At 50.8% G+C, this 27,007-nt stretch overlaps 9 protein-coding genes across 9 annotated transcripts in view; 7 read left to right on the top strand and 2 right to left on the bottom strand.

Moving 5' to 3' along the window:
- Z518_00545 (uncharacterized protein) overlaps nucleotides 1-459 on the bottom strand; it is a gene marked incomplete at both ends in the record, with an annotated part of 1,132 nt that extends 673 nt beyond the window's left edge. Inside the window, 3 exons of the mRNA XM_013421147.1 lie at nucleotides 20-149; nucleotides 286-317; nucleotides 443-459. Coding sequence (XP_013276601.1) covers nucleotides 20-149; nucleotides 286-317; nucleotides 443-459 — 179 coding nt within the window. The remainder of the gene's footprint in view (nucleotides 1-19; nucleotides 150-285; nucleotides 318-442) is intronic.
- Nucleotides 460-4,384: 3,925 nt separating this feature from the next.
- Nucleotides 4,385-6,628, bottom strand: Z518_00544 (uncharacterized protein; the record flags this gene model as incomplete). The annotated part of the gene is made up of 1 exon (XM_013421146.1): nucleotides 4,385-6,628. One exon carries the CDS (start codon nucleotides 6,626-6,628, stop codon nucleotides 4,385-4,387), a length of 2,244 nt encoding a protein of 747 aa, XP_013276600.1.
- A 403-nt stretch (nucleotides 6,629-7,031) lies between these two features.
- Z518_00543 (uncharacterized protein) lies at nucleotides 7,032-8,198 on the top strand (the record flags this gene model as incomplete). Its single annotated transcript, XM_013421145.1, has 1 exon — nucleotides 7,032-8,198. The coding sequence occupies one exon, from the start codon at nucleotides 7,032-7,034 to the stop codon at nucleotides 8,196-8,198; it is 1,167 nt and encodes a 388-aa protein (XP_013276599.1).
- Nucleotides 8,199-9,117: 919 nt separating this feature from the next.
- Nucleotides 9,118-10,930, top strand: Z518_00542 (uncharacterized protein; the record flags this gene model as incomplete). The annotated part of the gene is made up of 3 exons (XM_013421144.1): nucleotides 9,118-9,139; nucleotides 9,205-9,972; nucleotides 10,026-10,930. The coding sequence occupies 3 exons, from the start codon at nucleotides 9,118-9,120 to the stop codon at nucleotides 10,928-10,930; spliced, it is 1,695 nt and encodes a 564-aa protein (XP_013276598.1).
- Nucleotides 10,931-12,001: 1,071 nt separating this feature from the next.
- On the top strand, nucleotides 12,002-12,547 carry Z518_00541 (uncharacterized protein; the record flags this gene model as incomplete). The annotated part of the gene is made up of 2 exons (XM_013421143.1): nucleotides 12,002-12,160; nucleotides 12,218-12,547. 2 exons carry the CDS (start codon nucleotides 12,002-12,004, stop codon nucleotides 12,545-12,547), a joined length of 489 nt encoding a protein of 162 aa, XP_013276597.1.
- A 1,507-nt stretch (nucleotides 12,548-14,054) lies between these two features.
- Z518_00540 (uncharacterized protein) lies at nucleotides 14,055-15,323 on the top strand (the record flags this gene model as incomplete). Its single annotated transcript, XM_013421142.1, has 3 exons — nucleotides 14,055-14,514; nucleotides 14,593-15,094; nucleotides 15,155-15,323. 3 exons carry the CDS (start codon nucleotides 14,055-14,057, stop codon nucleotides 15,321-15,323), a joined length of 1,131 nt encoding a protein of 376 aa, XP_013276596.1.
- A 3,618-nt stretch (nucleotides 15,324-18,941) lies between these two features.
- Nucleotides 18,942-20,609, top strand: Z518_00539 (uncharacterized protein; the record flags this gene model as incomplete). Its single annotated transcript, XM_013421141.1, has 3 exons — nucleotides 18,942-19,325; nucleotides 19,383-19,896; nucleotides 19,951-20,609. 3 exons carry the CDS (start codon nucleotides 18,942-18,944, stop codon nucleotides 20,607-20,609), a joined length of 1,557 nt encoding a protein of 518 aa, XP_013276595.1.
- Nucleotides 20,610-22,483: 1,874 nt separating this feature from the next.
- Z518_00538 (uncharacterized protein) lies at nucleotides 22,484-23,672 on the top strand (the record flags this gene model as incomplete). Its single annotated transcript, XM_013421140.1, has 3 exons — nucleotides 22,484-22,609; nucleotides 22,820-23,147; nucleotides 23,470-23,672. The coding sequence occupies 3 exons, from the start codon at nucleotides 22,484-22,486 to the stop codon at nucleotides 23,670-23,672; spliced, it is 657 nt and encodes a 218-aa protein (XP_013276594.1).
- A 1,878-nt stretch (nucleotides 23,673-25,550) lies between these two features.
- Z518_00537 (uncharacterized protein) lies at nucleotides 25,551-25,790 on the top strand (the record flags this gene model as incomplete). Its single annotated transcript, XM_013421139.1, has 1 exon — nucleotides 25,551-25,790. One exon carries the CDS (start codon nucleotides 25,551-25,553, stop codon nucleotides 25,788-25,790), a length of 240 nt encoding a protein of 79 aa, XP_013276593.1.
- Between the last annotated feature and the right edge of the window lie 1,217 nt (nucleotides 25,791-27,007).

The raw sequence follows: 27,007 nt of genomic DNA, 5'->3' as shown, positions 1-27,007 counted from the left end.
GGGGGGGGGGAGCAAATACATTTCCAACATGATTTGGCGACCGTCGACATTGACCTGTTTGCGGTACGAGTCTTCGATGGTCGGGTCATAGCTTTCAATCCAGACATTTTGCACAAACTGGGCCGTGAGACAGCTTTTACCCACACCGCCTATTTAGAAAGACCGAAAAGAAACTAGGTTAGTTTCTGTTTCTGTTTGTTTTCCCAGGACGTTGGCCGTGGACCAGCGTGGTATGGGTTGAAAGGGGGGAGAGTGCACAAGTGCACCAATGTACACAGTACGTACCAGCACCAAGCACGACAATGTGGTATTCTCGCCTGTTGGAAACCCCACCGAATGGCTATGGTTAGCGAAATTCTCTTTCACATAAGTAGCGGGTGGGAAAAATAGGCCCCCCAAAGAAGGAGGTCCTAGTCTGAGGCAAAACAGGTCCCGAACTTACCGTGGCTGTAAACTCATTCTTGATTCTCTGTGCCCTGAATATTCTCCACTAAAATAACTCCTTCAATACCGCCCTCACTCGGAAAACGTATGCTTTGAGTCGGGGGTTCGGTGTGCCGTCTTTGCCAAAGAAAAAAAAATGGAGAAGGAGTTTCCGTCAGCGTCGCATCGACTACATTTCAGAGCTTCCCTCCTTCTCGCCTTTTCCCCTCTAGTTGGTTCCACGAAGAGAGAGAATGGAAATGAAAAGGCCGCTACGGGACGAAATCCCGGCGTCGTCGGCGTAGATGTAGGAGGGATGGGGATGATATGGGGATGGAAATGGAAGAGTTGAAATGAATAATGGTCGAGAAGGCCCCTCCAGGTCGTCGTGGTTGAAATAAGAAATTCAAGACGGACAGCGGGAAAGTCAGATGGTCCGAGTAGAAGGTTTTGTGTGCGTGGGCGGCGGGAAGGCGGTTCGCTTCGTGATTTAGTTCCAGATCGGGCTGGGGATATTTGGCGTGATGGCGGGAAATTGTAGGCTCAGTCGCGGGCCTTGCCTGTCGCGGTTTCTTTCTCTGTAAACGCCTCTCCGTATGGAGTTGGGTGACTATTGGGTGACGAGGGGAGTTGTTGACAGGTATGAAGGCTGAGCTGGGCGGGATGGCAAGGCGCTGGCTGAACTTGCGGTTCAGGCAGAATCAAAGACGTACCCAAGGACACCAGACGAAATTGGCTGATTGATGGAAATTGAATTTTGGGTTGCCTTTGAGTTCAGATCAGTGCTGTTCACGACCGAGCTGACCTGGTTCGTACTCGGGAATTCGATGTGCCTTCGTGGATCCAGTGAACGGCGAAGACGTGTGACGGACTCGGGGGTGGTTGATGGTGATTGAGGTCGTTGAATCCAGTACAGTGGCACGAGACGTGCGATTTTATAAAAGCAGGGCCACGAATGAGGGGAGCCTGTTATATTCTAGTGTCTACACAAAGGGCCTTGCCTGGCTGTGCTTTCTTTTTGCCTTCTCGCTGTAACAATGCGCTGAATCGGTCTGGATTGGTTTAATGGGAGAGGACATTTGAAGCAGTCCTTTTTTAGTTGGGTTGATGGGTTTGTGGATCGTGAGTGGCTCAGGGTGCGCGGGAGCTACGTAGTTACTTGGAGCCAGTACCATATGGGCCAATGCTAAGAGTTTTGGTAAATTCTGTAGATGTTTAGCAGGATGTACGGGAGCATGCGAGCATGCATTGTCGAAATATGTATTCTGCACTTGGTGTGTGCCCGGGGGCGAGTCCCTGCTGGCCACGAGCTACCCCTGACAGAACGAACATTGTTGCGAGTACAATACCGTACAAATAATACTCCTTCACCCAACCCATAGAGCTGTCTAATCGGCTAGGCACGATGTACTCAGTACTGCCCATTTCCGTACCGTTCGCCGTCTAGGTCTGTGTAGGCATGTCTGCTCCTGTACCTTTCTTCTTCCTGCGCCCCAATCCATGTCCTCAGTTCCAACGCTTTTCACCGAACTCTTTTCCTCTTTCCTAGTCAGCCCTACATGCGCCAATAGGCGACTCGGCGCAGGAAACTAACAACAAATGCTCCAAGTCTCTATTTCATCCGACCTCCACTTATTCCTCCCTGGTTCGAATTTCTGCATACCCTCCATCCCCATTGACCATTTCTCAAGCCTCAGTCCTCAAACCCGGACCTTGTCACCGGATTCTCTGATCCCGTTTGCTGCCCAACCCGGTGGTTACACAGCCACCCCAAAAAAAAAGGAGAGGAAAAGAAAAAGAAAAAAGCTCCTGACCAAACTCTTCATTTGTCACCCTGGCTTTCGGACCTGTTACGAGAGACTTACGGAATATTTTCTCAATAACCTCCACGGCTTTCAAAACGTAATCCATCGCTTCCCGGTCCTGCATGAGGCCCCAAACGGAAGTTCAGCATATGCCTCCGCCTGCCAATCCTCTTTCAGTCCTGTCTGGATTTTGCCCTAGAGAGAAGTTGATAATCCTTAATGACGGATGAGGCTTGAACCCCTTGACTTTGAGATCGGCAGGAACGTTGCCAGGTTTTCCGTCTCTAACCTTTACCATGGCGGTGCACCCGTGTGGAAAATATCCATTTGCAACAACGAAATGGATTCCTACAACGCTGATCAAAAGTTTCAAGTTTCCCGTTTCCCGGGATATGATGAACATTCTAGAATTCCGCATACTTCTTTTTTGATGGTGTTCGAGAAGGGGGGATTTCGATATTGGGACCCTATCTAGATTACCTTTCGTTGCAATGGATAGGACATTCAGTCCGAGAAACCCATTTCTCATTGTCGACAAAGAAAGGCTGGACGCCACGTTCAAAAAATTCCACGCCACTCCACCCGATCGATCGTCTTGGCACTTGGAAACTCCAGCCCGTACTAATGTAAGTGACCTCATCACCGCTACTTCAAACTGAACAGTCTTGATACCTGGTGTCTGTCGTCATTACGACCCCCCCCGCGGAAAAATCGTTGACATTTTAGCGAATTCACCTGAAGCTGTGGCCTCGTCAAGCGAAACTTCGCGTCTCTAACTCGGTTATGTGATGGTTAAAGACATCCACAAGAATCGGCTGGAGCCACTTGCCGCGAGAGTAGAGACCCATACCCCCATGCATCGGGAATGGGAGTGCTTATCGTCTTGATGGTCCCCTCTCGAAATCGTCACAGCTCAAACACAAACATTCAGGGGTCTCGTTCATCCAGAAAGAAGTCTCAAGCGATTCGTATTGAATGGGATCTATCTCGATGATTCAATCGTCAGTTGGATCAATCGTCAATCCTTCCCAAATCCTTTCCGGAGTCAGATCAAGTCCCGAGACTCACCTTTTCAATTTGCCGATGTCCAATTTCACTTCGAATGGCTGTACTTTGTGAATCTGGCCTGCAACGTGCCAACTCTATATGATCCTTTTGTCTTCACACTGTGATCTTCAAGGTTGCGAAGATCGAACCACTGCAAAATCCGGGAATGTCTTTACCCCGGTTTATGCGTGCGCGGCGTTGCAGCCGTGGACTTCTCTAATCACCGGCTACCTGCTGTCTTCGAAGTAAATTTCCAGCAGAGGACACCTTTTCTTATCCACTTGCAACAGCCGAAGCCAAGAAGTAGAATCGTTCCTGTCCACTCGGGTACAGTGTCCAGAATCTTTGATTTACCTTGGCGATTGCCTAGATAAGTTTCACGTCAACGGGAACAGAATTTCATGCAACCCTGAAGCAGAAGAGTGAAGCTAGCTTTGATAAACCTGTCTCCTTTTTTCACCTGTCTGACTGCCATTCTTGACCAAGTTCGAATGGGTTCTCCCCTGGAGAACACGGGAGGATTTCTATGAAGAAACTCGTGCATTCAACAGCCTCGAAAAGTCTCCCCTCAGATGTCGAGAGTGTATGCACTTGGATACTGACTCTTTTCATGCCCGACAAGAATTCTAAACCAACAGCATCTACCCACTAACACAAACACCTTTAGGGAAATTGTTCTTACTGCCTGTGTAGTTGCCAGCATTGCCATTCCCAATTGTGTTACCCGATGCTTTGACATGACCTGCGTTCTCCTCCTCCACGCACTGCTTGCCCTGTGCCCGAAAATTGGTGGCTTTGACAAACCGTCCTTGTGGTCCTGTTTCTTTTCCTCTCAGTCTACCGCCACTGAAAGTATTGCTAGAGACGGGTTCAGTCTGATGATAGGGTGGCAGTAGATATGAATATATATATATATATATATACCTGGTGCGGAAGGCCAGAGATAGGCTGCAATTGAATCCCGTTCTCTGTCTTTGGTGACCGTCAGCTGTATGGCCGTATAGCCACCGAATCATTGGGATGTAGAAAGGAAGGCGAGGCGACTCGTCGCTGCTGAGTGGTGTGCCACATGACATCCCTGCTTGATACCCGAATGAACAAAGTTTACATCATTGTCCTCTCTGGCTATTACTTGCCCTCTCTCGATCCCCCTGTGCCGAGTCTTCCTCCTCTTCAAACTCTACCAGCTCGACCCCACTTCCCACAACTTCGCCCTCACCATGTACGACTCTTTTCACCACCACCTCTTCCGCGGGGCTTCGAATCACCGTCTCCATCTTCATGCTCTCGATAACGAGGAGTGCCTGGTCCTTAGTTACTGTGTCGCCTGGCTTGACCAGTACACGCAGGATCTTCGCAGGCATGGGTGACAGGAGCGAGTTGGGCTTTTCCACTACGCCGAGTGCCTTAGAGAGCCATGTCGGTGACGGTGCCGTCAGACGGAAAGAACCATGAGGTGTGAAGAGGTGGACTGTATCGGATCCGGGGGTATGGCCAATGGGAGAAGAGAAAATGATGCGGGAGGTGTGTCGCGTGTGAGGGAAGTAGGTTGTCAGGGTATTTGTTTCAGCATCAAGACTCGAAGAGACATTGATCGGTGACGGGTTAGATGGTGTCGTAATCGAGAAGTGACCTGGAATCGTCTGTTGGAGTTCGATGCTGTGGATTTCCGGTGATTTGCCGGGGCCGGCTTCGAAATCTGCCGATTGGAATTGGAAAATTCGAGGTTGAAAGTCGGCGGAAGTGTTGAGCCAGGATACCGAGGATACAGGTGATTGCAAGATCGGACTTGCAGTGGCGGATCTAGGAGTCATCGAATGCAAGAATGAAGCTATTGCGGCCTCAGCCAGCACCTCAGGCGTGACATGGGTCGGAGGAAATAGTTCTTCTCGGTGTTTTTCGATGTACCGGGTCTCAACTTTGCCCGTCATAAAGTCGGGGGACTGGCACACGCGTTTGAGGAAGTCGATATTCGTGACGGGTCCAGCCACCTCATACTCCTGTAATGCCATCGCCATCTTACGGAGGGCGTCTTCTCGGGTCGCAGCTCTAACAATAAGTTTTGCTATCATGGGGTCATAGTGGCTTGAGACTTCGTCGCCTTGCACAAATCCACTGTCTATTCGTACATCGGCGGTCTCTTCGGGTAATTGGACATGGAGTAGTCTTCCGGAGTCGGGTATGAAGCCTTTGGCCGGGTTCTCAGCATAGATTCGAGCTTCGATCGCGTGACCATGTTGGGCAATCTGCTCTTCCACTTCTGGTTGTGTCAGGGGCAAAGGTTTGCCCTCTGCCACCAATATTTGCCAATGGACAAGGTCCAGTCCTGTGACCATTTCTGTGACAGGGTGCTCCACTTGAAGTCTTGTATTCATTTCCATGAAATAGAACTCTCCAGTGTCGTTATCAAAGATGAATTCTACCGTACCAGCACCTTCGTAGTTGACAGCAAGGGCGGCAGCTCGAGCTTTTTCCCAAATCTCCTTTCGAATCGAGTCATTCAAATTTGGAGCCGGAGATTCCTCTAGAATTTTCTGATGTCGTCGTTGAATAGAGCAATCTCGTTCACCAAGAGCCACACAATTGCCGTACTTGTCCGCAAAGACTTGGACCTCGATATGTCGCGGCGTCGTGATGTATTTCTCCACGAGAACTTCATCATGACCGAAAGAGTTCCTTGCCTCACTCTTCGCACTTTCCAGCATGTCTGCAAATTCTTGTGTACTTCTGGCAATACGCATGCCCTTTCCTCCCCCGCCTCGAACGGCTTTGATAAGAACAGGGTATCCAATCTTCTCCGCCTCGCGCGACAGTGTTTCCGGCGTTTGGTTGGTTCCATGATAGCCAGGGACACAGGGCACACCCGCAGAGATCATGATCTCCTTGCTTCTGGCTTTGTCACCCATGTCCTCGATGGCACTGGCCGGCGGACCGATGAAGGTGACACCCTCTTCTGCACATCTTTTTGCAAATTCGGCATTTTCAGACAAAAACCCGTAGCCTGGATGTATCGCGTGACAACCTTGCTGTTTTGCTATGGCGAGAATCTTCTCTTGGTCAAGGTAAGCTGCCGTTGCGCCAAGGTTAAAGGAAAACGGAGAGGAATGAGCGTGCTGTGAGAAAATGTCTGGCCGGGTGTACAGAGTGGTAGTTCGGATTCCATGTTGTGCAGCTGTACGATTGACCCGTATGGCGATCTCTCCTCGATTCGCAATCAGGATCGAGTCAAGGGACTTCGTGGCTTGGTCAGGGTGGGTATGATGAGAACGACGAGCTGGGTGGGAGGATGACGGACGGAGAGCTGCTCTAGCTCGCCAGGCTGCAGCAGGCCGAGGAATACGACAATTTGGCATGATGGAGGCCAGCTATCCGCCAGTTTCATAGGTGCCAGAACACCATTTTTAAATACCCGGACTTTCGGTTGTTCTCGCATAGCGGCGGCGGTGCGGGGAATTTTGCCGAGTTCAGCTAGGCTGCATAACATGCCACAAAGACCTGCAGTGTTCACTGCATCTTCCGCCCCCAAACTTCTGCGGTTCGATGGTACAAAACGAGACATCAATGCGTCTTTTAAGTCACCAGGTGGACGGTCAAGTGACGAACAAGTCGGATGTTTGATTGCCGACCCTCGAATTGGATCCAATTTTGACGATATTCACATTCCAGACGCGACCGCATCTGTCTTCTCCTCAACCTACCTCCTCCCCACCGGATGGGCGATTCATCTTCTTGAAAATGCGTTGATGATCCCCCAAAATGTCCGATATCGAGGACTATGCATACTCACCGTATGATGACATTGAAGATATTCTGTACAATGCCGACCCTGCCCCAGAATTAGCCGACGACCTTGCCGACCATGCCATCCACAGCCCTGTGTATCAAGATGAAATTGCCGGTTTCGAGCTTCAAGACTACTTCAGCGACTGGGAATATTATTCTGACGATTATATGGACGATGATCCGGTGTTGATGAGACAAACACCCCAGGTTGGAAGCCCTCCCAGACCATTTGCAAAAGAAAATGACAATCAGAAAGTCACCAAAAGAGGGAAGAAAAGGAAGTTGGCCGACACATTGGACATTCCCCCGGTGGACCCGAGGGACAGAGAATTGTTGACACGCTGTATCAAGGGTACGGTGTGGGCCAGACCTTCTGAGCGGAGTCCTCCACTCTACAGAAATGGACAGGAGAGTAAAGTGGCCCTCATGAAGAATTGGAAGGAGGTGTTTGCGATCACCGACGACGGATGGCATCCAGGGCTGGGCCAGTCTAAGGAGGATGAGTCGTGGGCGCATAACATGAGCCTGGCAGATATGGGTCTACAAAATGTGCACGGACAAACCTTTCACCGAGATGCAGACCGGCAAGAGACGGAGTTTGAAGACGACGACGAATTTAATGAATTTGATGGGGAAGAGGATGACGTTGAGGAGGGCGACGTGGTCATCGGCTTTCCTGGGATACTACCCGCGTCTGTGGCTCGTGCATCCCACCTCTCTGCAGCCTCAGTGGAGGATGCGGGAGGGGGACAGGGGATATCCAAGATGACCTCTGTTAATCTCACTTCGAAGCATGTTCACCCATCGAACGGACGTGACGCTTTGAGTGAAGATGATCTTCCTCGGAAACAGCGTCGACTCAAACTGGACATTTCTTCGCCGCCCCATTCTACCGAGTCAGCTGCTGGCCCGGCAGGAGAGACCGACTCATGGCCAACTAGGGGAACAACGTCGCCGTACAAGGGGGAAACGAGGAGACCGGAGAACATGCCCAAGGCCCAAGCCACCGATGCAGAACAAGTCAAAGCGCCGATTACGAACGGGTCAACAACCACAGGGAATAGGAAAAGAAAGGCGACTGAGGAACCATACGTTGAGGAAGGAGGTCCTTCCAAATCCACTAGAAGCAGCCGTGCATAGAGAATCGCATCTACTCTTTCCAGAAGCACTTCAAATGCCGCTACGAATATACGTCAAACATGCCATCGCAGGATAAAATTGAAATTTGATCGAGACTGAGCACAGGTCAGGTATGGCGAACCTCAATGGGGCATAGCAAGAGAATCTCATAATTTCCCCAAAGACGTGCAAATGATACCTCATAGCTGAAATGCTGAGGTTTGACGTGAATCAATGAAAAAGTAATGAGAATTGGATGATTGTTTATTGGATGAACGGCGATCTATATTATAGAGCTGGTGGCCGGCGTTGTAATCGAGTCGGGAATAAAAGGATGACTCACTTGAAATCTGAAGCAAACAAAGCATTGTGAGACAATCAACTAGTAGATGGTAGTAGAGGAGAAACCGTGGAGCCCTCCGGTTCAAAACGTTCAACTGCTCGTTTCGGCTACAAGGTTCTTGGCGATGGAAACGGACACTGGTGACTGCGTCCGCATTGCAAGCTTTCCATCCTATCTTTAGACCCTTTACGACCACTACATTTCGCTACCATTCATTCCACCTTGGTCCCCTCCACTTGGAAATTGCCTCTTCCAGTCCCACCGCATCGATAGACTTGTTTGAATACCGGCCCGAAGGGTCTCAGCATTGCATGACCGTCCCTGAAATCCATCAGATTTGGCTGAATAATTCAGACGGGGGTATGTCCTACATTGACTTCGACATCACAATGCACAGAGAATCCGTTTATGGGCTAGAAAACGCCCGGTCCATACCGAGAATCGCCGTCCCCTTTCCAGCGTTGAACCCTTTGCTGACACAGTGGCTCCTTGCGGCAGTATCTTGCATCAGAAAAACCAGGCCACGTTTGGATGGGGGCGTAGAAAATCTCTGTTGGTTCGATAGAACAGTGGAAGAGAGCTGAGATGGCATACAGTATGTCTCCTGAGACGGTCGAAAGTAATTGCTCCGGCCTTGTCACGGTGTCCGGCGTCCTGGAAATGTTGACTTTCTTCCCAACCTAGATACTTCCTACCTCTCCTCCCCTGATACTCCTTCAACGGTTTTCCCCGAACGACTTATTCGACCTCTCCCCAAACGGTCAATCAAGTCTCGATTATCTCAAGAGGCTGCCGATGCGATTACCTATCCTCCGACATTGCCCTCAACGAGTTTACCGACCTACGCTCACTATGGGGAAAATGGGGATTATCCAAATGATAGCAAGGTCCTCGTTCAACATCACAGTGATGGATATGATCATGATCATGACCACGATCATGATGAGGAGCATGACCATCATGGTTGTCCCCACCACCATCACTGTCATCATGACGAATATGAAGATGATTTGGACTCTCAAGATGAACGGATGGTTCCCGTTCGCCACTACTTTGTCACTTCCCAGCGTTCACCACGATCAGCTCGTCAATCCAGATACGCGGCCAAAGGAGGTGCTTCCGTTCCCGACGGATATGAAGCATTTGAAAACACCAACAATAAAAAGAAAAGAAAAATACCTACCTCAGGCAGTTTGAGTCTACATCACTCGACAATGACGAATGAACTTGCACATATGGGTATCAGTGGAAGTAAGGACGGCTCAGCTGATGATTCTTATTATGCCACGACGCACACGGGAACTAGCTCCGGTCTTGGAGTTCAAGGTGCTGGTAGGGGACGCAACACCAGAAAACTCCCAGGTCGGAATCCGCTTGGGGTTTCGGTGAACGGCTCCAATGCTCGAAGTGGTCCATCCAAGTATGACCAGAACATGAGCGCCAATGCCAAAGGTAAGGATGAAACAATTGAAAATGCCATCTAGCTGGACTGACAGGTGAAAAAGCCGAAGAATCGAAAGATCAGGGAATTATATCTGCGGCCATCGCGAATGCGACTGCCTTGCTCCGGAAGCCTTTGGGCAAAGGCCAGGAGAATGTGGGCGTGTTAGATCAGCAAGCCAAGCAAGCTCACACCAATTCTCAATTCACCTTTACCTGTGAAACCGAAGCCAAAGGAGTAACTTTTCCAGAGCAAAGTTTATATTCTCCAGGATACAGCCAACGCAACAATCTCGCTCCTCCGGCACAATCTGGGTCGTACCAGAAAGCGTCCACACAAGGAACGCACACCACCCCGAATGTTCCTCCGTCGAGTAGTCAACAGCCGGCAACGGCAGCGACACCCGCTTCGACGACGAATACGAATGCAAATGCCAACACCAACACGAATGCTCAAGGCAAGAAGCCCCGAAGACGGAGAGGAGATGTGTATGCTCTGGCAGCTCGTCAAAGAAAACTTCAGCAAGAATACAGTAATTTGCAACATCCTCCGGCGCCGGAAGACATCTGGATCTGTGAATTTTGTGAGTATGAGAGCATCTTTGGCCAAGCACCACGTGCCCTCATCCGGCAATATGAAATCAAAGATCGAAAAGAACGGCGTCGTCTGGCGGAAAAGAGACGATTATTGGAAAAGGCCAAACTAAAAGGGAGGAAGGGGAAGAAACAGGCCAAGAATGCTGCCAAAGCTGCCAAAGAAGCAATGGGGACATTGAATCCGGCGTATGACAATCAAGGCTTGGATCAACTTGGAGACGATGATCTGGATTATGGGTACGACGATGAACCAATTTCGATGCCGGCACCACCCGCGCAAACTTCAAATAAGCAGGGGTCGGCCGGAGCATCGAATGTCAATGCGACCACGGACAAGGCTGGAGGAGCTGGAGCAGGGGGAGGAACACGATGACAACGAGCATTTATGGCTCTGTCCCTCTTCCGAGTTTGCTCTATTTGGTTCCTTTGTGCCTTTTGTTGGTGGTCTGGCGCTTTTTTGGCATTGGATTGAATTGGTCATTCATTTTTCCCCCCTCTAATTCCATTTGCATTGTGTTGTTGTATTTAGTTGTCCATCCCTACCAGCCTCAATCCGCCCTGGCATAGTGTGCACAGATACTCCTCTCTGCTCACCAAGTGTTCGTCCCTGTTCCCTCGTTTGGATTATGGGGCATAAAGCTTGAAGACTCGATGACGATAGATATCAATTAGACACTGATAGCTTCTCATGTCAGTTCCTCCTAGCGATACGAATACAATGCGAACCAAGCAAGGACAAGTGAAGCAGTGACACGGCAAGGATGGGTAGCGAAGCTGGAATCTGGACAGGGATCATAGCTTGATCTCAGTGTGACGGGGCGAGATCCGAGGCAACAGCCGGCTCAGGGTCTCCGATTTCAAGCCACCAGATGCCCCTAGCCACTGCTAAAACACCCCGCAGATGAATTTACCCGTGCAGGTGTGGCAAATATCATACCATAAACAATGACGCACAGATACAAATAACCGGCAGTCCAGGTCACTAGCTGGGACATTTCGTTTGAATGGTTTTGATTAATATAATCTTGAGCGACCGTATGAATTGCCGTACGAGATACTTGTGTTGTCACCGTCTCCCCCCATCCTGTCTACCAACGAGCTCCTGGGGTACCTGATGCCCACACCTTGAAGTAACCAACGCATCACCGGTGCCCTCAATTAAACTCAACAAAGCGAACAAAAGGCAGCTCCTTTCTGTTTGTCGGTGAAAAAGTGATCCAACAAAACAAGGAGGCTTCGGGCGCATTCTTTGTGTGCCGAGCAAGATACCCTCATATTGCACCAGCCTCCCTCCACCCATCAAGATCAGCAAAACATTCCGCAAACTAAATAGTAAGTCAAAAACTCCGTCTCAATTATCAAATCCCTTTTGTCTTGCTTGACTCGGGCACCCATCGCAGGATCATCAAATCAATCGAATCAATTCACAACCTACCAGACACAAATGGGCATCTTCAATTTCCTTTCCAACTTTCGCAAATCCAACTTGATCAGCCTCTTTCTGCGCACCTTGCAATTGATCGACGGCCTGGTGGTCATCGGTCTGTATGGCGTTGACCTCAACAAAGCCAACAAGGAAGATAAGTACTCGGACCAAAAATGGGTTCGTCCAACAAATTCAATCCCGCCGGGATTCGCGAGACTAATTTTTGTCGTGCAGGTCTATGCCGTGACCGTCGGATCTATCGCCGCCATCTCAGCCGTCTTGTACTCCCTGGCCTCCATATTCCTGCCGTATCGCACAGTCGCACTCTTGTTCGCGTGGGACTGGATGGTTGCGATCCTCTTCGCGGCACAATCGGGCATCTTTGGCACAATGTACTTGAACGAGAAGACGGAGATGGAGGGTGGGATTTATCGCATGAAGGTGGCGGCCGGCTTTGATCTGGCTGGGTTGGTACTGTGGTTTATCACGGCCGTGATAGGGACTTGGTGGATTTTGACTGAGAAAAGAAACACCGCGCCTGTTCCCGAGGACAGAAAGACATAGAAAGCAAGACAAGGTGTCATGAGCATTGAGGAGCCGCGATTTGGAAAAGTCAAAAAGCAAGCACCATAAACTTATTCGTGTTTCATACTCATTCATATCGTACCATTTCCTGACCATGTCCACGGTCAATCTCAAATCTCACGATGAGAAATTCGATCTCTCCCAACACAGCAATCTTCTCGAATCCCCTGTACCTGGCACACCCAAAACTCAAAATCTTGCAGGCATGGGAAAGGAGGGACAGCCTAAGCGAGAAGCCCAGAGGGCCACTAGGCGGCGCCAAAACCTTTTCGCATGCGGGTATGCTCCGCTCGTGGCTGGCCTTGAGACCATGGGATGGATCCCTGCATTCTCAGGTCGCATTTTGGGCTCTTTTCAGTAGACGTACTGTATCTCTCTTCGTGTCGTTGGTGAACGGTGACAAGAGGATCTTCAGTCTTTAGGAACATCCCAACCGGACTCGATCACAAGCTCGCATCTTGCATATGAGGGACGGGCCATTCAGCAAAAACATGTGCGGAAGAACTGGACGAGAAACTCAGCACGGACCCGTCGTCATCTGTCACCTAACTCACCGACTTATCTGGTCCTCTATTGATATGCTGCAGGTGTCTCTTATCCAGTCTGCTAAACTACCTCATCCAGCAACGCACCCGCCACAATCACACCCTTGCAGCATGCACGATCTACAAGCTCAATCTGCAACATTGGTGTCTTTCGCCAACCGGTTTCCGCGCAAGCTCTCCACTCCCCTTGGACGAGCAGAAACTCCGCCACTCTCCCATCGCGATTCAGACATGCGGTCACCCTTTCGGCGGGTTTGTTGATCAGGGAGCGAGATAAAGATTGTGACGACAAGCATTTGAGCCATCTAGATGAACAGAGTCGTTTGTCTCCCGCCATGTTTGTGTCCACGTCTGCGTCCTTTAATTACCTGAAGAAAGGGTTTGGAACATAGAGCTTCTCCCTCTTTCCCCTGGGGTTAAAGTCCCGCACCTACGTAATTCTTCCAGGTGACCTCTTTTATTTCTTCCTCATTATTTTTCTCTACCCAAACCAGAACGCAGCCATCTCTAGGCGTAGGACGTTGCAGGACCAGGCCCAAACAACAAAAAAGTCCAGTTCTGGTTCTCGGCCCCCTCGCACCGTTCGAGTCTCGACTCGTCCATTGATTCCCAAGGCTTTGTTGAGAGAGGGGAAGCCAACCATTTTTTTTTTTTTTTTTCCCTCATTTGTTGGGGTAAGGAACATTATCCCGCGCGCCATCACCGTAAACATTGCTGCAGCTTACAGACACGTCCTGGACGCGAATTCTTCTCATCCTTCAAATTCAATGTTTTATTTATTGGGAACGACAAGAGAGACACCCCCCCAAAAAAGAAGCACCGAGAAAGCATACATTGAACATCTGGTGGCGTGATTGAGCCAAAAAAACAGATATTTAAGGAGCGCATATATTTCACTTCTTGCGCACTCACATTCAATCCATTTACCTACCCATCCCAAAATGAACACACCAACGACCCTCCGCCTGCTGCGACAAGCACCCAGAAGGGTTACCCTCGCCCATCCTACCACCAGCACAACATTCAGACCATCCGCGTTCCGCCCGATGAGCACCACCAACACAAGCCAAATCGCCTTCAGCCCACGTCGAAAGGATTCGTCAGATCCTTACCACAAATCCAGCACAGATGCCACCGGCACATCAGCCGGTCCCCACGAAGGATCCGCCTCTCGTACAGACAGGGACATTGTTGTCGAGTATCCAGACGACGAGTCTGAGCTGCAACCGCATGAACGCCCCCTCCGAGGTCGAGGGGGTGTGCAATTTGTCAGGACTTTACCTACCTTCTCACTCGAGGGTCGCACTGCTGTCGTCACCGGTGGCGCTCGAGGGTTGGGGTTGGTCATGGGTCAGGCCCTGGTTCTTTCTGGTGCGGACTTGGCCATTGTTGATTTGAATAGTAAGTTTTCTTTACCCTCCTTGTCTCCCGGATTTGTTCTTCGGGGGAAGAGAGATGTTGGTTAACCATCCCGAACAGAGGAGGAAGGCGAGAAACAAGCCCAGGAATTGATCAACATGTTCCGACGCGAAAACCCCGACGACCCCGACGTGGTTCCCAAGGTGACAGCCCACTACGCCGATGTCTCAGACCCGGAGAGCGTGGATGCCTGTATTAAGGAGATCCTCGACCGACACGGCAAAATCGACCACCTCGTAACATCCGCCGGCTTCACCGAGAATTATGCGGCCGAGACATACCCTTACGAACGAATGAAGAAGCTCTGGGGCGTGAATGTTGACGGCACGTACTTGTTTTGCACCGGTGTCGCCCGCCACCTTATGGAGCGCAATATCACTCATGGCAGCATTGTCATGATTGGGTCCATGTCCGGCGCCATTGTCAACGTTCCTCAGCCCCAAGCACCTTACAACGCTGCAAAGGCGGCTGTCAGGCATCTGGCTTCCAGTTTGGCTGTGGAATGGGCACATGCACATATCAGAGTCAATTGCATCAGCCCAGGCTATATGCTGACGGCCCTGTAAGTGACCTCTTCAGAACCAAAAGAGTGTATAAAACAAACTCGCTAATGCTTCTCCAGCACACGCAAGATCCTTGACGACAACCCGGAACTGAACAAGACATGGACTTCACTAATCCCCGTCGGTAAAATGGGCTCTCCTGAAGACTTGCAGGGTGCTGTTGTGTACTTGCTCAGCGATGCTAGTCGATACGTCACTGGAGCTGATTTGCGTGTAGATGGAGGGTGAGCTTTTTTTTTTTTTTTTTTCTTCTTCTTCTTCCCATTGACTTTCTCCGTCGCGAATCCGCGGTTTTCATGCTTGCGGTTAGCAACGGCCGGCCCGATTCATCCGCGCCAGGCTTTGAACTCCCCATGTTCCCAAATTTCAGCTTATTTTGGGGGGTGCATTCGGTTGACTTGACATTTGCAGATATACATGCACGTAGACGTGAACTTGTCGGTTCTCGTCCTGGTTACACGTTGCTGTTTATTACGCGTGTGTGGGGGAATAGAACGGAAAAGCGCGGCCCGGTGAAAATGGGATTTAATACTTATCTAAACCGTAGAATGGGATTTCTGGTTGGTCAGGGGCATGGAAGCTGAATCCTCGAGCCAAGACAACTGGTGGCATGGATTGGGATGGGCGCTGGGTGTGGAAGTACATAGATGGGGATTGACAACACAAAATTACCGTGCATTACTGGGTTCGATTTCACGAGGAACTTCCAGTGGCTATCGGGTGGGGAGGAGGTGGTTTGCGAAGCAACATTCCTATTTGTCTCGACTTTTGGCCTTGGAGAAAGTCGAGTCACACCGTCTGCAACTGCAAGGTTGGAACGTGACTTGCGGAACAAAAGGGTTAGCCATTCCAGACCAGAAGAGCAGATGATCAGCGCCCAGCTGGATCGGGAGACGGGGAATTGACCCGCGTAACACGGGGAGCGTTAGCGGTTCTCGTCCGAAGGTTAGGTTACGTGGGATTATCTTCGTCATCGTTGTTATGAATAGGGGAGTGGCCGCCGCGTCATTGTGTGATTCGAGACACCGCGGTCAACCACTGTCAACCGTTGTTGTTTCGAAATGTCGGATATCTGAGGGCCCTGATTATGGACCATTGTCGTTGGGCATCAGAAAAGAAGCGCCCCTAAACTGAATGCCCACTTTGGCGGGTGCGGCTACTGCATCGGTTGTTAGAGCAGAAACGCTGACACGACGATCTCCGGACAAAATCGACAGGTCCAGACTCAGAGATGCGCTCTTGGCCACCTGGCATTCAGCCTGTCACACAGGTTGCGTACAGATGGCTGCACCCCAAACATGGTCGAAACGTTGAAGTAATTCTTTCTCCGTCCTAGGACGACTTAGCTAGGTCCAAGTCCCGTATCCCATGTGCCATGTGGATTGTTTAGCACCAGAGCTAGTATATCCGTGGTGGATGCTTGTACTAGTACAAATTTATCTCGTGGGATGATGAAATGTTGGGGCGGCACAGAGTTCTTGATCAGGGGTGATGGGTTCTTGGGAAAAGGGCGGAGATGGGCAAACGGTGGGCCATGGAGTTGGGCGAACAGGTACGAGATTGCTGGTGACGTGATTGATTATCATCAATCATTTGTCGTCGTGGTGGGTTTGTCTTTTGTTTTTCTTTTCTTGAGACATTTTTGTTCGGGGTTGAGATAAGATCGATATCAAAGCAGCCGGGGGGTGGGTGGTCTATGGATGATCGATTGGGGGGGGGGGCGGAGTCGGCCGGCACAGTACTAGAAGACACATTGGGAGGGTGAGATTGGTACCAGGCACGCACCAGGAGTGTGTAGGTCTGGTAGATCGGAAGGCGTCCGACCCGGGTCAGGAGATGGTGCGAAATGTTAAGGCTGGAATGGAAAGCTGAATCGAGGAACGTACACGGACGCAGCAAGGGGTGAAATGCAACGTTGAAGGAAAATCTAGAATAAATGTAGTGCAGGGAAAAAGGAAGGTGAAGCGGTACTACGATGTCGCCTCTGCTGGCCTGAAGCCGGTAAGTACTAGCGACCATGTCCGGCAACCGCAGGCGACATAGGAAAACTTGTACCTGGTACATGGTTGCGTCCCAGGGAGGCAAAAATGGCACTTGTCTCTTGACCGACAGATCAAGACGGGACCAGTCATATCTGCGGTGTATTTACGTACAAAGGAACGTTTGGACCGAGGCGCCGAGGTCTCTGGAAATATCATCTATTTGTGTACAAAGAACAGAGGAAGCTCTCATGTGCGTTGATTCTCTGATCGGGATATGTATCCTGGACTACATGCAGTATGGATTACGTACTATTCGCCATCTGATCTTAATTCTGGTTGGCAGGTTCTTCTGCTTCTACGCTTTCCCGTTCTTCTCCTCTTCTGTTCCCAATTCCTCGACTCCACTTTCTTATTCTGCTTCTCCCTTTTGTCCCTTTTCTTCTATTCCATATGGGTCTAATCCCATCCAATCGAACTCCCCATCTCATCTTACCCAGTCTCCCGGGTAGCTTCTGTACCAATGAGAGCTTTCTCATTCTCATCCACCCCTCCACTCTTCCTCCCCTCCACCTTTGGTCGACTCCTCGTCCTCCCTTCGGAAATCCCTTTTGCGACCAGGCAGGCCCTCATCTTTCTGCCCGACATCTTTTGTTCCCATGACATGTTCCCCTTGGGCTCCATTCGTGCCCTTCTAGACTCCGATCCTCGCCCTCCCTCCCCGCTTTGTCACCCTTCCTCCATCCGCCCGTCCCTCCCTCGTTCCCTTGTCCATGACAATTCTCACACTCTTTCCATCCCTCGGGTCAATACATCCACTTTTTGCGTCCCCTGCTAGAGTTGCGGTGCCCTGCAGTCCGAATTTGGTTCCTGCATTGGACTGTGCCGCCGTTGAATTTCACCCTGACCCATCCCTCCACCTGGCCTTCGCCTCTGGTCGGCTGACTTGATTTGGATGAAGTCTGACTGGCGACATGCGCGCGACATGCGCCTGCTCTACCCTGGGATAGCTCTCACATTCATATTCTATTTCGATATACCCGGGCCTCTTCCATTCATTCTCTTCTCCCCTTGTTCACTGGCCTCCTGTTCCGTCCGCATCCCCTATCACTATCACCGCCACTACGTGGGCCCAGTCCGCCACTCGCCTTGCCTTGTCTTTCCTCCCCGTCACCATTCCGTGTTGCCTCTTCCTGATTCAGTTTCATATTTCATGTCCTCAGGTGTCTCTTTCGCAACCTGAAAGGAGTCCGTCTCTTATTAAGCTTTGAGACTCAGACTCCGGCTTTACCCAACGGGTCTCTTCCGCGCCTGTTGTTCTACTGGCTCTTGTTATTTTAGGCTTTCGGCATCGGATCCAGCATTCTGCCCTCTCACTTGAGGGGGGAACCTTGGAACTTTGCTGGCAGCTTGCCAGTGGAAAGCTCAGTCACTCAGTGAATGCGACTCATTCGTATCCTGCTTGCCGCCGCTTACCGTCTCCATCTCCATTTCCAGCTCTGACGCCTCCACCGATCAGAGTCTCAAGCCCCAAGGCCCATTTCTTTTCTGCCCTTCCGTACAGAAGAAAAACCAGTCATATCCACCCGACCTGCCTACACGCACACCGATCTTTTGGTCGTTGAGGATTTTCCTCATACAAGTTGCGCTTGCTGCGGCGGGCTCCTGCTCCGCCGCTGCCCCATCCTTCTTTCGCACACCGGCTCTGGCCGTCATTTCGGTCCTTGATTTCTCTATCGACTTTGTGTCGGTCGGTGATTCAACTGTCCCCCCAAAAGAAAGGATTATGTGTTGGTCAGCTCGGGGTCCTGCGGTTGACTGTCGGCTTTGTGGAGCTGTAGGAGAGAAACCTTGACCATCGCATGTCATGACGGCCATTTTACCCCAAGGACTTATTAATACGACGACCACGGTGGAACGATATGCCTTTGACGATTCGGATATTCACCTTACCAATGGCGAGTTCCTTCGAAGGTTTTGGAAAGGTCTGGTTGAGCTCGTCCCCTTTGGACGGCATCTGAGAATGGCTGATTCAAATGGTTCAGTGTACGCGATCCAAAGCGATGCCACTCGCGACCATGCAAGCACAAGAGCTCGCAATCTCTTCTGGAGAGTTTGGAGCAGTCCATCCCTCACGCAATCTATGACAACTGTTCGTTTGGTTCGTTTATGGCAGCGATGTAGTCACGACTTGGACTTGACTCCGATCGGAGACCATCATCCCAATCTATCTCACGCCGCATTTCCCCAGGTATAGTGCGATCGTACTGGCGATTTGTTTGCATGGGAACTGACTGGAATCCATTAGCCGTCCCTTGCCACGAGACAAGCTCGAAATAGATCCTCCTCAGTATCCCCTGCTTCGGGGATCCCGCCAACATCGGATTCGAGTCCTCGGACTGGTCAAAATGTCGTCCCGTCATTGCAAGACTTCCGACTTCCTCCCGCCCCTGATGAAACACCGGGTGCGCGGCTCCCCAGGCGAAGCACTCCCTCTGGGCGAGAACAATCTGATAACAATTCGCGTTCTCCTTCCCATACCCCTTCAGAATCATCATCCAGACCATCTTTGAGCAGAACCGCTAGTGGTGGACCAGCGAGATTGCCTGTGTCAGCCACCAGTGGAAAATCGAGGACACGACCCCAGATTCCAAGACGAAAATCGAGTACACAACGATCTCCAGTGGCTCCGAATGCACCCAAGTCGCCCAGGGGACATTCAGGGACGTCCCGTTCCGGTTCCGCTTCTCGGGATACCGGTGATACCGGGACGGGTCGCCTCAATCCCCACGATCTTCCTCCCGGATTACCCAATCTTCCCTGTAAGTGGACTCCGAAGAACTTGGGATCATCTCTCTAATCATGTGTGACAATAGCAACGGCGAGCGGAACAGTCTTTGCTTTGCCTTCGGCTTCCTCGTGGCAAAGTGTCGATTCGAGCACCGAGAACCCGGCTCTGACAACGACTGCGCCTGCTCTTCCCTCTGGTGAATTGGTGGACCGAGATTTCCGGGGCAAATTCGTCGAAACTCAAAAGAAATTGGCGAGTTCTTCAAATCTGGCTGGTCTCGGTCGCATGAAAAAGACAGGGAGTGTCGTCCGTTTTGCGGATGAGATTCCACAGGAGTTACGGAAAGGCAAAGAAAAAGAAACTCGGCCCCCGCTACAGGACGAGAATACGAGACCGTTGCGATCACGACCTACGGTTGTAAGCGACGTGGTTTCGGACGATTCTTCCTCTGATGAGATGGAGCTCCCACGTACAAAGAGTCAGCTCAGTCTTTTGATCAAACACAAGAGAGATGAAACTGGAAGTCGAGACCTAGGACGGGAAGAGACGACACCGGACCCCAAAGGGAAGGGCAAGGCAAAGGCCAAGGCCAAGGCGAAATCCAAGGAAGAAGAACTTCTGTCCATGGCTCGTAGAGATGGAGTGACCAAAGCCGGGGGAGTTCAGGTCCCCAAACAGCAGAGGTTAAGCGAGCAAGATGACCCGGGATCTCTGTCGCGTTCAAGTTCTGAGCCTTTGTTTTAAAGTACACAACACACATACACCACCGTGCCAGGGCGATAGATTTCGTTTGGATGACGAGATGAAGTTACGATGAGACGGCCGCATCCCTTGTACCATCAAGACGCTTTTTCGCTGAGGCATATCTATCTGAAAAGACGTAACATTTTCTTCCAGTATCGGCGTCTAGTGGCGTTTCGGTTGTCGGTGGGCATGGGACACGAGCGACATTGCGCATGGAGATACCACAACGTACAAAGCTTGATAGTTGACATATGTTGCCAATATGGGTCCAGAACCAGACATGATGTTGTATGCTGGTATGACTTTATGTTACACGAGAGGATTAAGGAGGCACAAAGTATAGAAAACCCGGGGTGCCTCCGAAGGGGCTGCCGAGGGGTCTTACACATCGCAATTATTGTCACCAACATCCGCATCCATCTTGATTCTTTTCTTCATTCTACTTTGTTCCCAAGTTTCTTTCCAGACCGGCGACTTTCGACCCCTGACGACCGCGAACTGAATGTCCTGCCCCCCTCACCGTTTCGATGGCAACAGCGAGCATCCGCACGACAGACCCGGAACACAGGGCCGAGGCGATCCGGACCCTTTGGCGCTGCAGCCTGTAGCCAGCCTGAATCATCCGATCCCAATCACATCCATGATCCGTCACGACGACCAGACGGGACGTGACGGGTGTCTCAGCCGAAAGTCAACCGGGTTTCTCTCCTCCTTGTCTCCGTTCCGGAAATTTAGATCCAAAGTTTCATTCCCATACCGCCCTCGAATGTGTTCCGTGCTGTGGATGGTACCATGCCATGGCATCTGCTGCCCTGGTCAGCCCGGGTCTGAGGGAACAACGACAGTTGGCTTCGGCTGAGTAAGCAGAGTGGTCTGGACGCGTGAGGACTTCTTGGACCGAGTACTATGTTTCTTCTCTTTGTCACTCGAAGTGCGTTCCGAGCTGAGTGCCTTAAATTTGCCAGGGGGAAATATGGTCGAAGTCACCGTCTCCTTTTGGGCGAAGATGGGCCACGTAGGTACATACCGACTGAGGGGTATGCTAACCATCTTGAACTTCGATCAGCGTTCGAAGTCATTGCCGCTCCGTTAATGACACTGATATCTCTCCTTTCTAGGTGTCAGTGTCAATGACTTCGATATCGGTGAGGAGGTTGGCACTCAAGTTTCCCGTCGCAGAAGAGAAGTTATCCGTCTCGTCGCGGCTCATATGGTTTCTACTGAGTGACTTCGTCCGGGAGAGTCTCCTATCTTGCCTCGAAAATTCCTTGTGATGCTTCAATCAGTGTTTCATGACATCCCAACAGGTCCAAATCATATCTAAAGAAGCTTGACTGTCCATCAAGGTGGGTCTGAAGAGTCAAAGTAACTCGTTCCCGAGGAAGATTTGAGCTGAATTGACTGTTGGTCTTCGTCAAGACCAGACAAATGGATCCCTATCCTCATGCTTTCGGATCGTTAAGGAGGAAAATATGTTGACAACGTCGTGTCTCCGGAAGGAAAAGGGGCTGCTCGGCCCAGGTCACGGCCTTAAGCATACAGAGGAAAGGTGGGACGGCACGACTGCTCTCTCCATTCGACGCTCAACCCGACACGGCCATGGCTGATGAGACAAATCAAGACAAAGATAAACATGCTTTCTCATCCAAGAGATTCACCGAGTTCTGTAAGTGATGTCCATCCCAACTGTTCATCCGTGTGTTCGCTTTGCTCGGGTTTTGTATTGAATGCTTTTGTTCTCTAGACTTGAAGACGTTCTTCATTGAAACCAGCGTCATTCATCCGAGTCTATACGTTTAGATTCTGTGCCTATGTTCATATTTAACTGCATCAACAAACTCCCTTCGACCCGTACACTCGTCAGTGTACTCGTTATGGTTAAAGAAACAACCGTCATTAGACCCACAAGGGCTCAAGCGCCCTTCATGACTCTTGAGGAAGAACGGGGCTTTATCTCGACCTTTAATGAAGAAAACGAAGCCGATACCTCGGCGGAAGAAGTAGGGACAGACTTTCCAACCGGCCTACACCTCGTGGTCGTCACCTTCTTGTCAAACTGGGTGCAACTCGAGATATCTACTTGTTGAGGTATTGAGGCTTCTTTTATAGACGTGCGAATACTACGTCCCTACGCAGATCAACCATCAGTAACGTCGTCGTCTATGGAAACCTCTCACCAGTGTTTCAGCTGTGGAGCCTATACACAATAGCCCTTTGTTCAACACTTCTCCACTGTCCTCTGCAATTTTTTCGTCGCTCTGGACCTAACCATTATCGGCACCGCCGTCTCCCCCATCACCAATTGCTTCCACTCTCTCGGCGACGTCGTCTGGTACAGGTCCGCATTCTACCCGGTCATTGCCGCTATTCGGCCTGTCTGGGGCGAAGCCTTCAAGTTTTTCGACCTGAAGTACGCGTATCTACGCGCCGTCTTCATCTTCGAGCTCGCCAGCCTTGTATGCGCTGTCACACCGTCATCTCCCGTCTTGATTGTCGGCTGCGCTGTTGCGAGGGTCGGCGGCGCAGGACTCGCAAGCGGTGACATACGATTATCGCGTTCAGCGCGCCCGGTGCGATTCAGGCCCCGTATTCATTGGGTTTGTGGGCGTTTTTCTACGTGGCACGTGTCCTTGAGCCGTTACCGAGGAAGAGGGGAGGTTCACCCAGCATCTTTCGTGGAGATGGTGTTGTACGTTATATACTTTGTCTGTTCTATTCTTCCCATTCCTTCCCATCTCTTCCGCGAGTTCTCGGTGTCTTGATTTGTCTCTTTTCTACTCTTCCCCTTTTTTCTTCCCGTCTCGCGTATCTTCCATTTTGAGCAGGAAATTAGGATAGAAGACGCTAACTACATGTCTAGTCTACATTAACCTGCCCATCGGCGTCGGCGTCGCTACCTTTGCTATCCTCCTAGGCTTCCATACGCCTCGCGCCGCAAGACCACAAGCTCCTCCTTTAAAAGAGAAAGTCCTCCACGTGGACATCCCTGGGGTCCTGACTGTTGTTGGCACAGTGACATGCTACCTCCTCGCGCTGCAATGGGACGGGATGACGACACCATGAAACGCGCTGGGCATGGTCTGTACGCTCATGACCTCAGGCATCCTAGCTATCACTTTTGTCTTGATAGAGCTCCATTCCATAGAATGAGCACTCGTCATCCGCAGACTCATTGCCTCCCGTGCTGTGGCCATCAGACTGGCCAAGCCAGTGGATAGGCAAGAGTGATACCGAGGTATTGGCGATGGAGCTCATTGAGTTGACTAGTCTATTGATATTGACTTTATCGCTCTCAAAGCGATCAAGGGATGAGGCCGCGAGTAGTAAGATAACAGCTTGCTCTCCTTGCGGCTTAACGGCCACGGCATGGGCCACCATGTGCACCGCAACTTTCTTCGCGACCGGCGTCTTCTTCGTGCCCCCTATTATCCACCGATCGGCTTCCGGACCACGTCCGGCGCGGGTCTTGCGAGTATCGTTTCTGGCATTCTGATTTCTGCAGTCCAGCGTTTTGCGTCCCTAATGGCCGCTGACACCTCGCTTGCTGCCATCGGTTCGGGGTCTTATTTACACGCCGCACATCCATAGCGACTCGTCTGAATGGTTTGGCTACCAAGTCCTTCTGGGTGTTGGGATCGGGGCGATCTTCTAGACCCCGGCGAACCGTGGCGCAGAACACGACTGCGGACTCAGCTGATGTCGACCTCGTCAGTGCAATGATGCTTTTCTCCTGGACGTTGGGCGGTAGTGTTTGGGTTTGACGTCGCTCGGGCTTGGTTCACGAATCGCTTGCTCAATATTCTTCCGGATGATGTGCTGGGAATGGATCATCGGATTGTGTTAAGTACGGGCGCGACGGAATTTGAGAAGGATTGTGCACCGAATGAAGTGGGAGGCATTGTCGGAGCGTATATGAACAGATTGAAAGTGACCTATGTGATTATGTTTGCGCGTGCGTGTGGCACGTTTGTTCTGAGCCTTGCGCCGAGGTGGACGAGGATCCAGGTGAAGGTTTGAGGTAAGGTAAGGCGTGTAATGTAACGGGATGGGATGAAGATGGTTGGGAAGTTAGAACACAGCATAGAACAGCGGTGAGATTGTAATTACAATGGGTGGTGGTTGCCCTTGCTGGTCTGGTCGTAGTGAATCGTCCAACGATTGAAGGGGTGTCAGAAAGAAAAAGATCGAGGTAGACTTTGGCGCGCTGTGCCTGAAGCATCGTCTGGACCGCATTTGTCCTCCTTCGTCCTCCGACTTGGTTGCGGCAGGACAGCCTCGTCTCATTGCTCTGTCGAGGTGTGACTAGTATCAGGCAAAGGTTCGGCTTCCAGACGAGTTGATTTGAAATCGAGAAAACTGGAGAAACAATATTTTGCATCGAAAAGGGCCACAGAGACGAGACAGTCAATTGATCCGTCGGAGGAAGGGCAAGGTGAGATGTTGCCAGAGGAAACGAGTTGTTCGATGGGAGTGAGCCAGCCAGCCGGCCAAGCTTGAGGGTCCCTTCAAGGGGGCGCTGTATGTTTTGGTCCGGTGAAAGAATTTGGTTGGAAGTCCTTGCGGTTAGAAATATATATTGGACGACTTGTGGAGAGATTTTTTTCTTCTGTCGGGAGCTCGTTTGACACCTCGGCTCGACCTTCAGAGCAAATTGCCAAGACTTTTTCCCATGTGTCCATTGAAACTTACCTGAGACCCTGGGCCCCGAATCGGCATTGGAACAATGGTATCTCAGACGACCTCACCACAAGGCTCTATCATCCTTGTCACGGGAGTGACGGGCGACATCGCTGCCCTAGGCACTCAGCAACTCCTAGAATGGGGATCCAATGTGGGTGGCACAGTGAGAAATCTTGCCCAAACACAATGGCTTGTGAAGGGATCTCTTTGAAAAAGACGCTTCGAATGGTTTGGTGGTAGTGAAAGATATGGCCGCGCACAATGCATATGACGAAGCAATGCGCGGAGTTGACGCTGAGGTCTTATGTTGGGACGGTCAATACTGGGAGGCCCAATCCCAATCACGTCATTCCGCAAACTGCTGCTGGGGCTATGAACTCATTGATAGCAGCGGCGAAGGAGGCTTCGGTCAAACAATTTGTGTATGATTCGTCCGTTGCGACTGTGGCAATGCCAATGTCAGATGCACCATTCCACATCGGCGAGAACGACTCGGAATGATACAGTAGTTGAGCTTGTGTGGGCTCCATCACCTTATGAGGCCTTCAGAGAATTGATCACATACGTGGCGAGTACAGTCGAAGCAGGGAAGGCGGTATGGACGTTCGCAAAAGAGGAAAAAACCAAGTTTGGTGGTCAATGTCGTTTCCTGTTCCGGGCCGCGCTGGCATGAGAAGCAAAACCCGTTCGACCTGTGGGCTGACATGTTTGTCGCACAACGGGGATGTGAACATGGATTAGCCAGGAAGGACAGCCTCGATTATGAGAACCTGAGTCGAGAAATCAACTGATTCTTGTTGCCGTGACATTCATCCATGTCCGTGATGTGGCTCTGATACATGCTGTGCCGTTCTGGACCTCCGGTCGAGAATGCTAGAACCTGTACGTGGTCTCATCCATTCAACTGGAATGACGTGCTGGCGGAGGAGGGCACGGACAAAATGATAGCAACGGCGATATGACAGGTTGGGGAGGGAGTTAATGATGGGTGTAGGTAGGACAGGGTGGATGGACTGAACTTGAGCAAGGAATTAAAAGTACAGTAGAAGGAAACATGATCAGTAGTATAGGAGAAAGGGGCAGACGGAACTGATTGAAAGTGCATCTGAGCGACGCGTAACTGAGCGGGGCAGAAATGCGACGCGATGATTGGTGAAGATACACAGGCTCAGATTAAAGTTGGCACGTGATTCACAGATTGTGGGGACAGTGCACTAGTCCGAAATAGGATTGGAGTAAGAGGTACTTCCGCATACCGTACGAATACGTGCCTGGTATATTATCTGTTTCCAGAGCTCTTCAAATTTCCCTCCTATACACACAGAGCAATGTACCTTTCCAGCAGAACACTGTATAATATGTCCGTTATTTCTGCAATGTCGAAATCGATCTGCGCATCCTCCATTGCTATATACCACTTCTACTTATCAGCCGTATATGCAGGGTCGTGTGTTGGGGAATGGCCGTGTGTCAATTGGAGAAGCCTCTGGAGGGGAAAACTGCGCCCGCAGCACGAGTTGCATTAATTACTGGGGTGTCATTTCAAAGGCCAATGAACACGACCCGCTTTTTCCCTTCCCTCTAACCCGTCTGGCGCCTAGCCTGCTGCGCTCTAGCCTCTCATCGGCCCAGTCGGCCGTTTGGCACTGGGCCGGGCGAAAAGCGCAGTCTGTCAGGTCACTCACTCATTCACTCGCTCCGTCACCGCAGTGCTGCAA

The sequence above is a fragment of the Rhinocladiella mackenziei genome, assembly GCF_000835555.1.
Source record: "Rhinocladiella mackenziei CBS 650.93 unplaced genomic scaffold supercont1.1, whole genome shotgun sequence".
In the NCBI taxonomy this organism is placed as follows: Eukaryota; Fungi; Ascomycota; class Eurotiomycetes; order Chaetothyriales; family Herpotrichiellaceae; genus Rhinocladiella; species Rhinocladiella mackenziei.
Note: the sequence above shows the minus strand (reverse complement) of the source record. Positions and strands in the feature narration are given on the sequence as shown.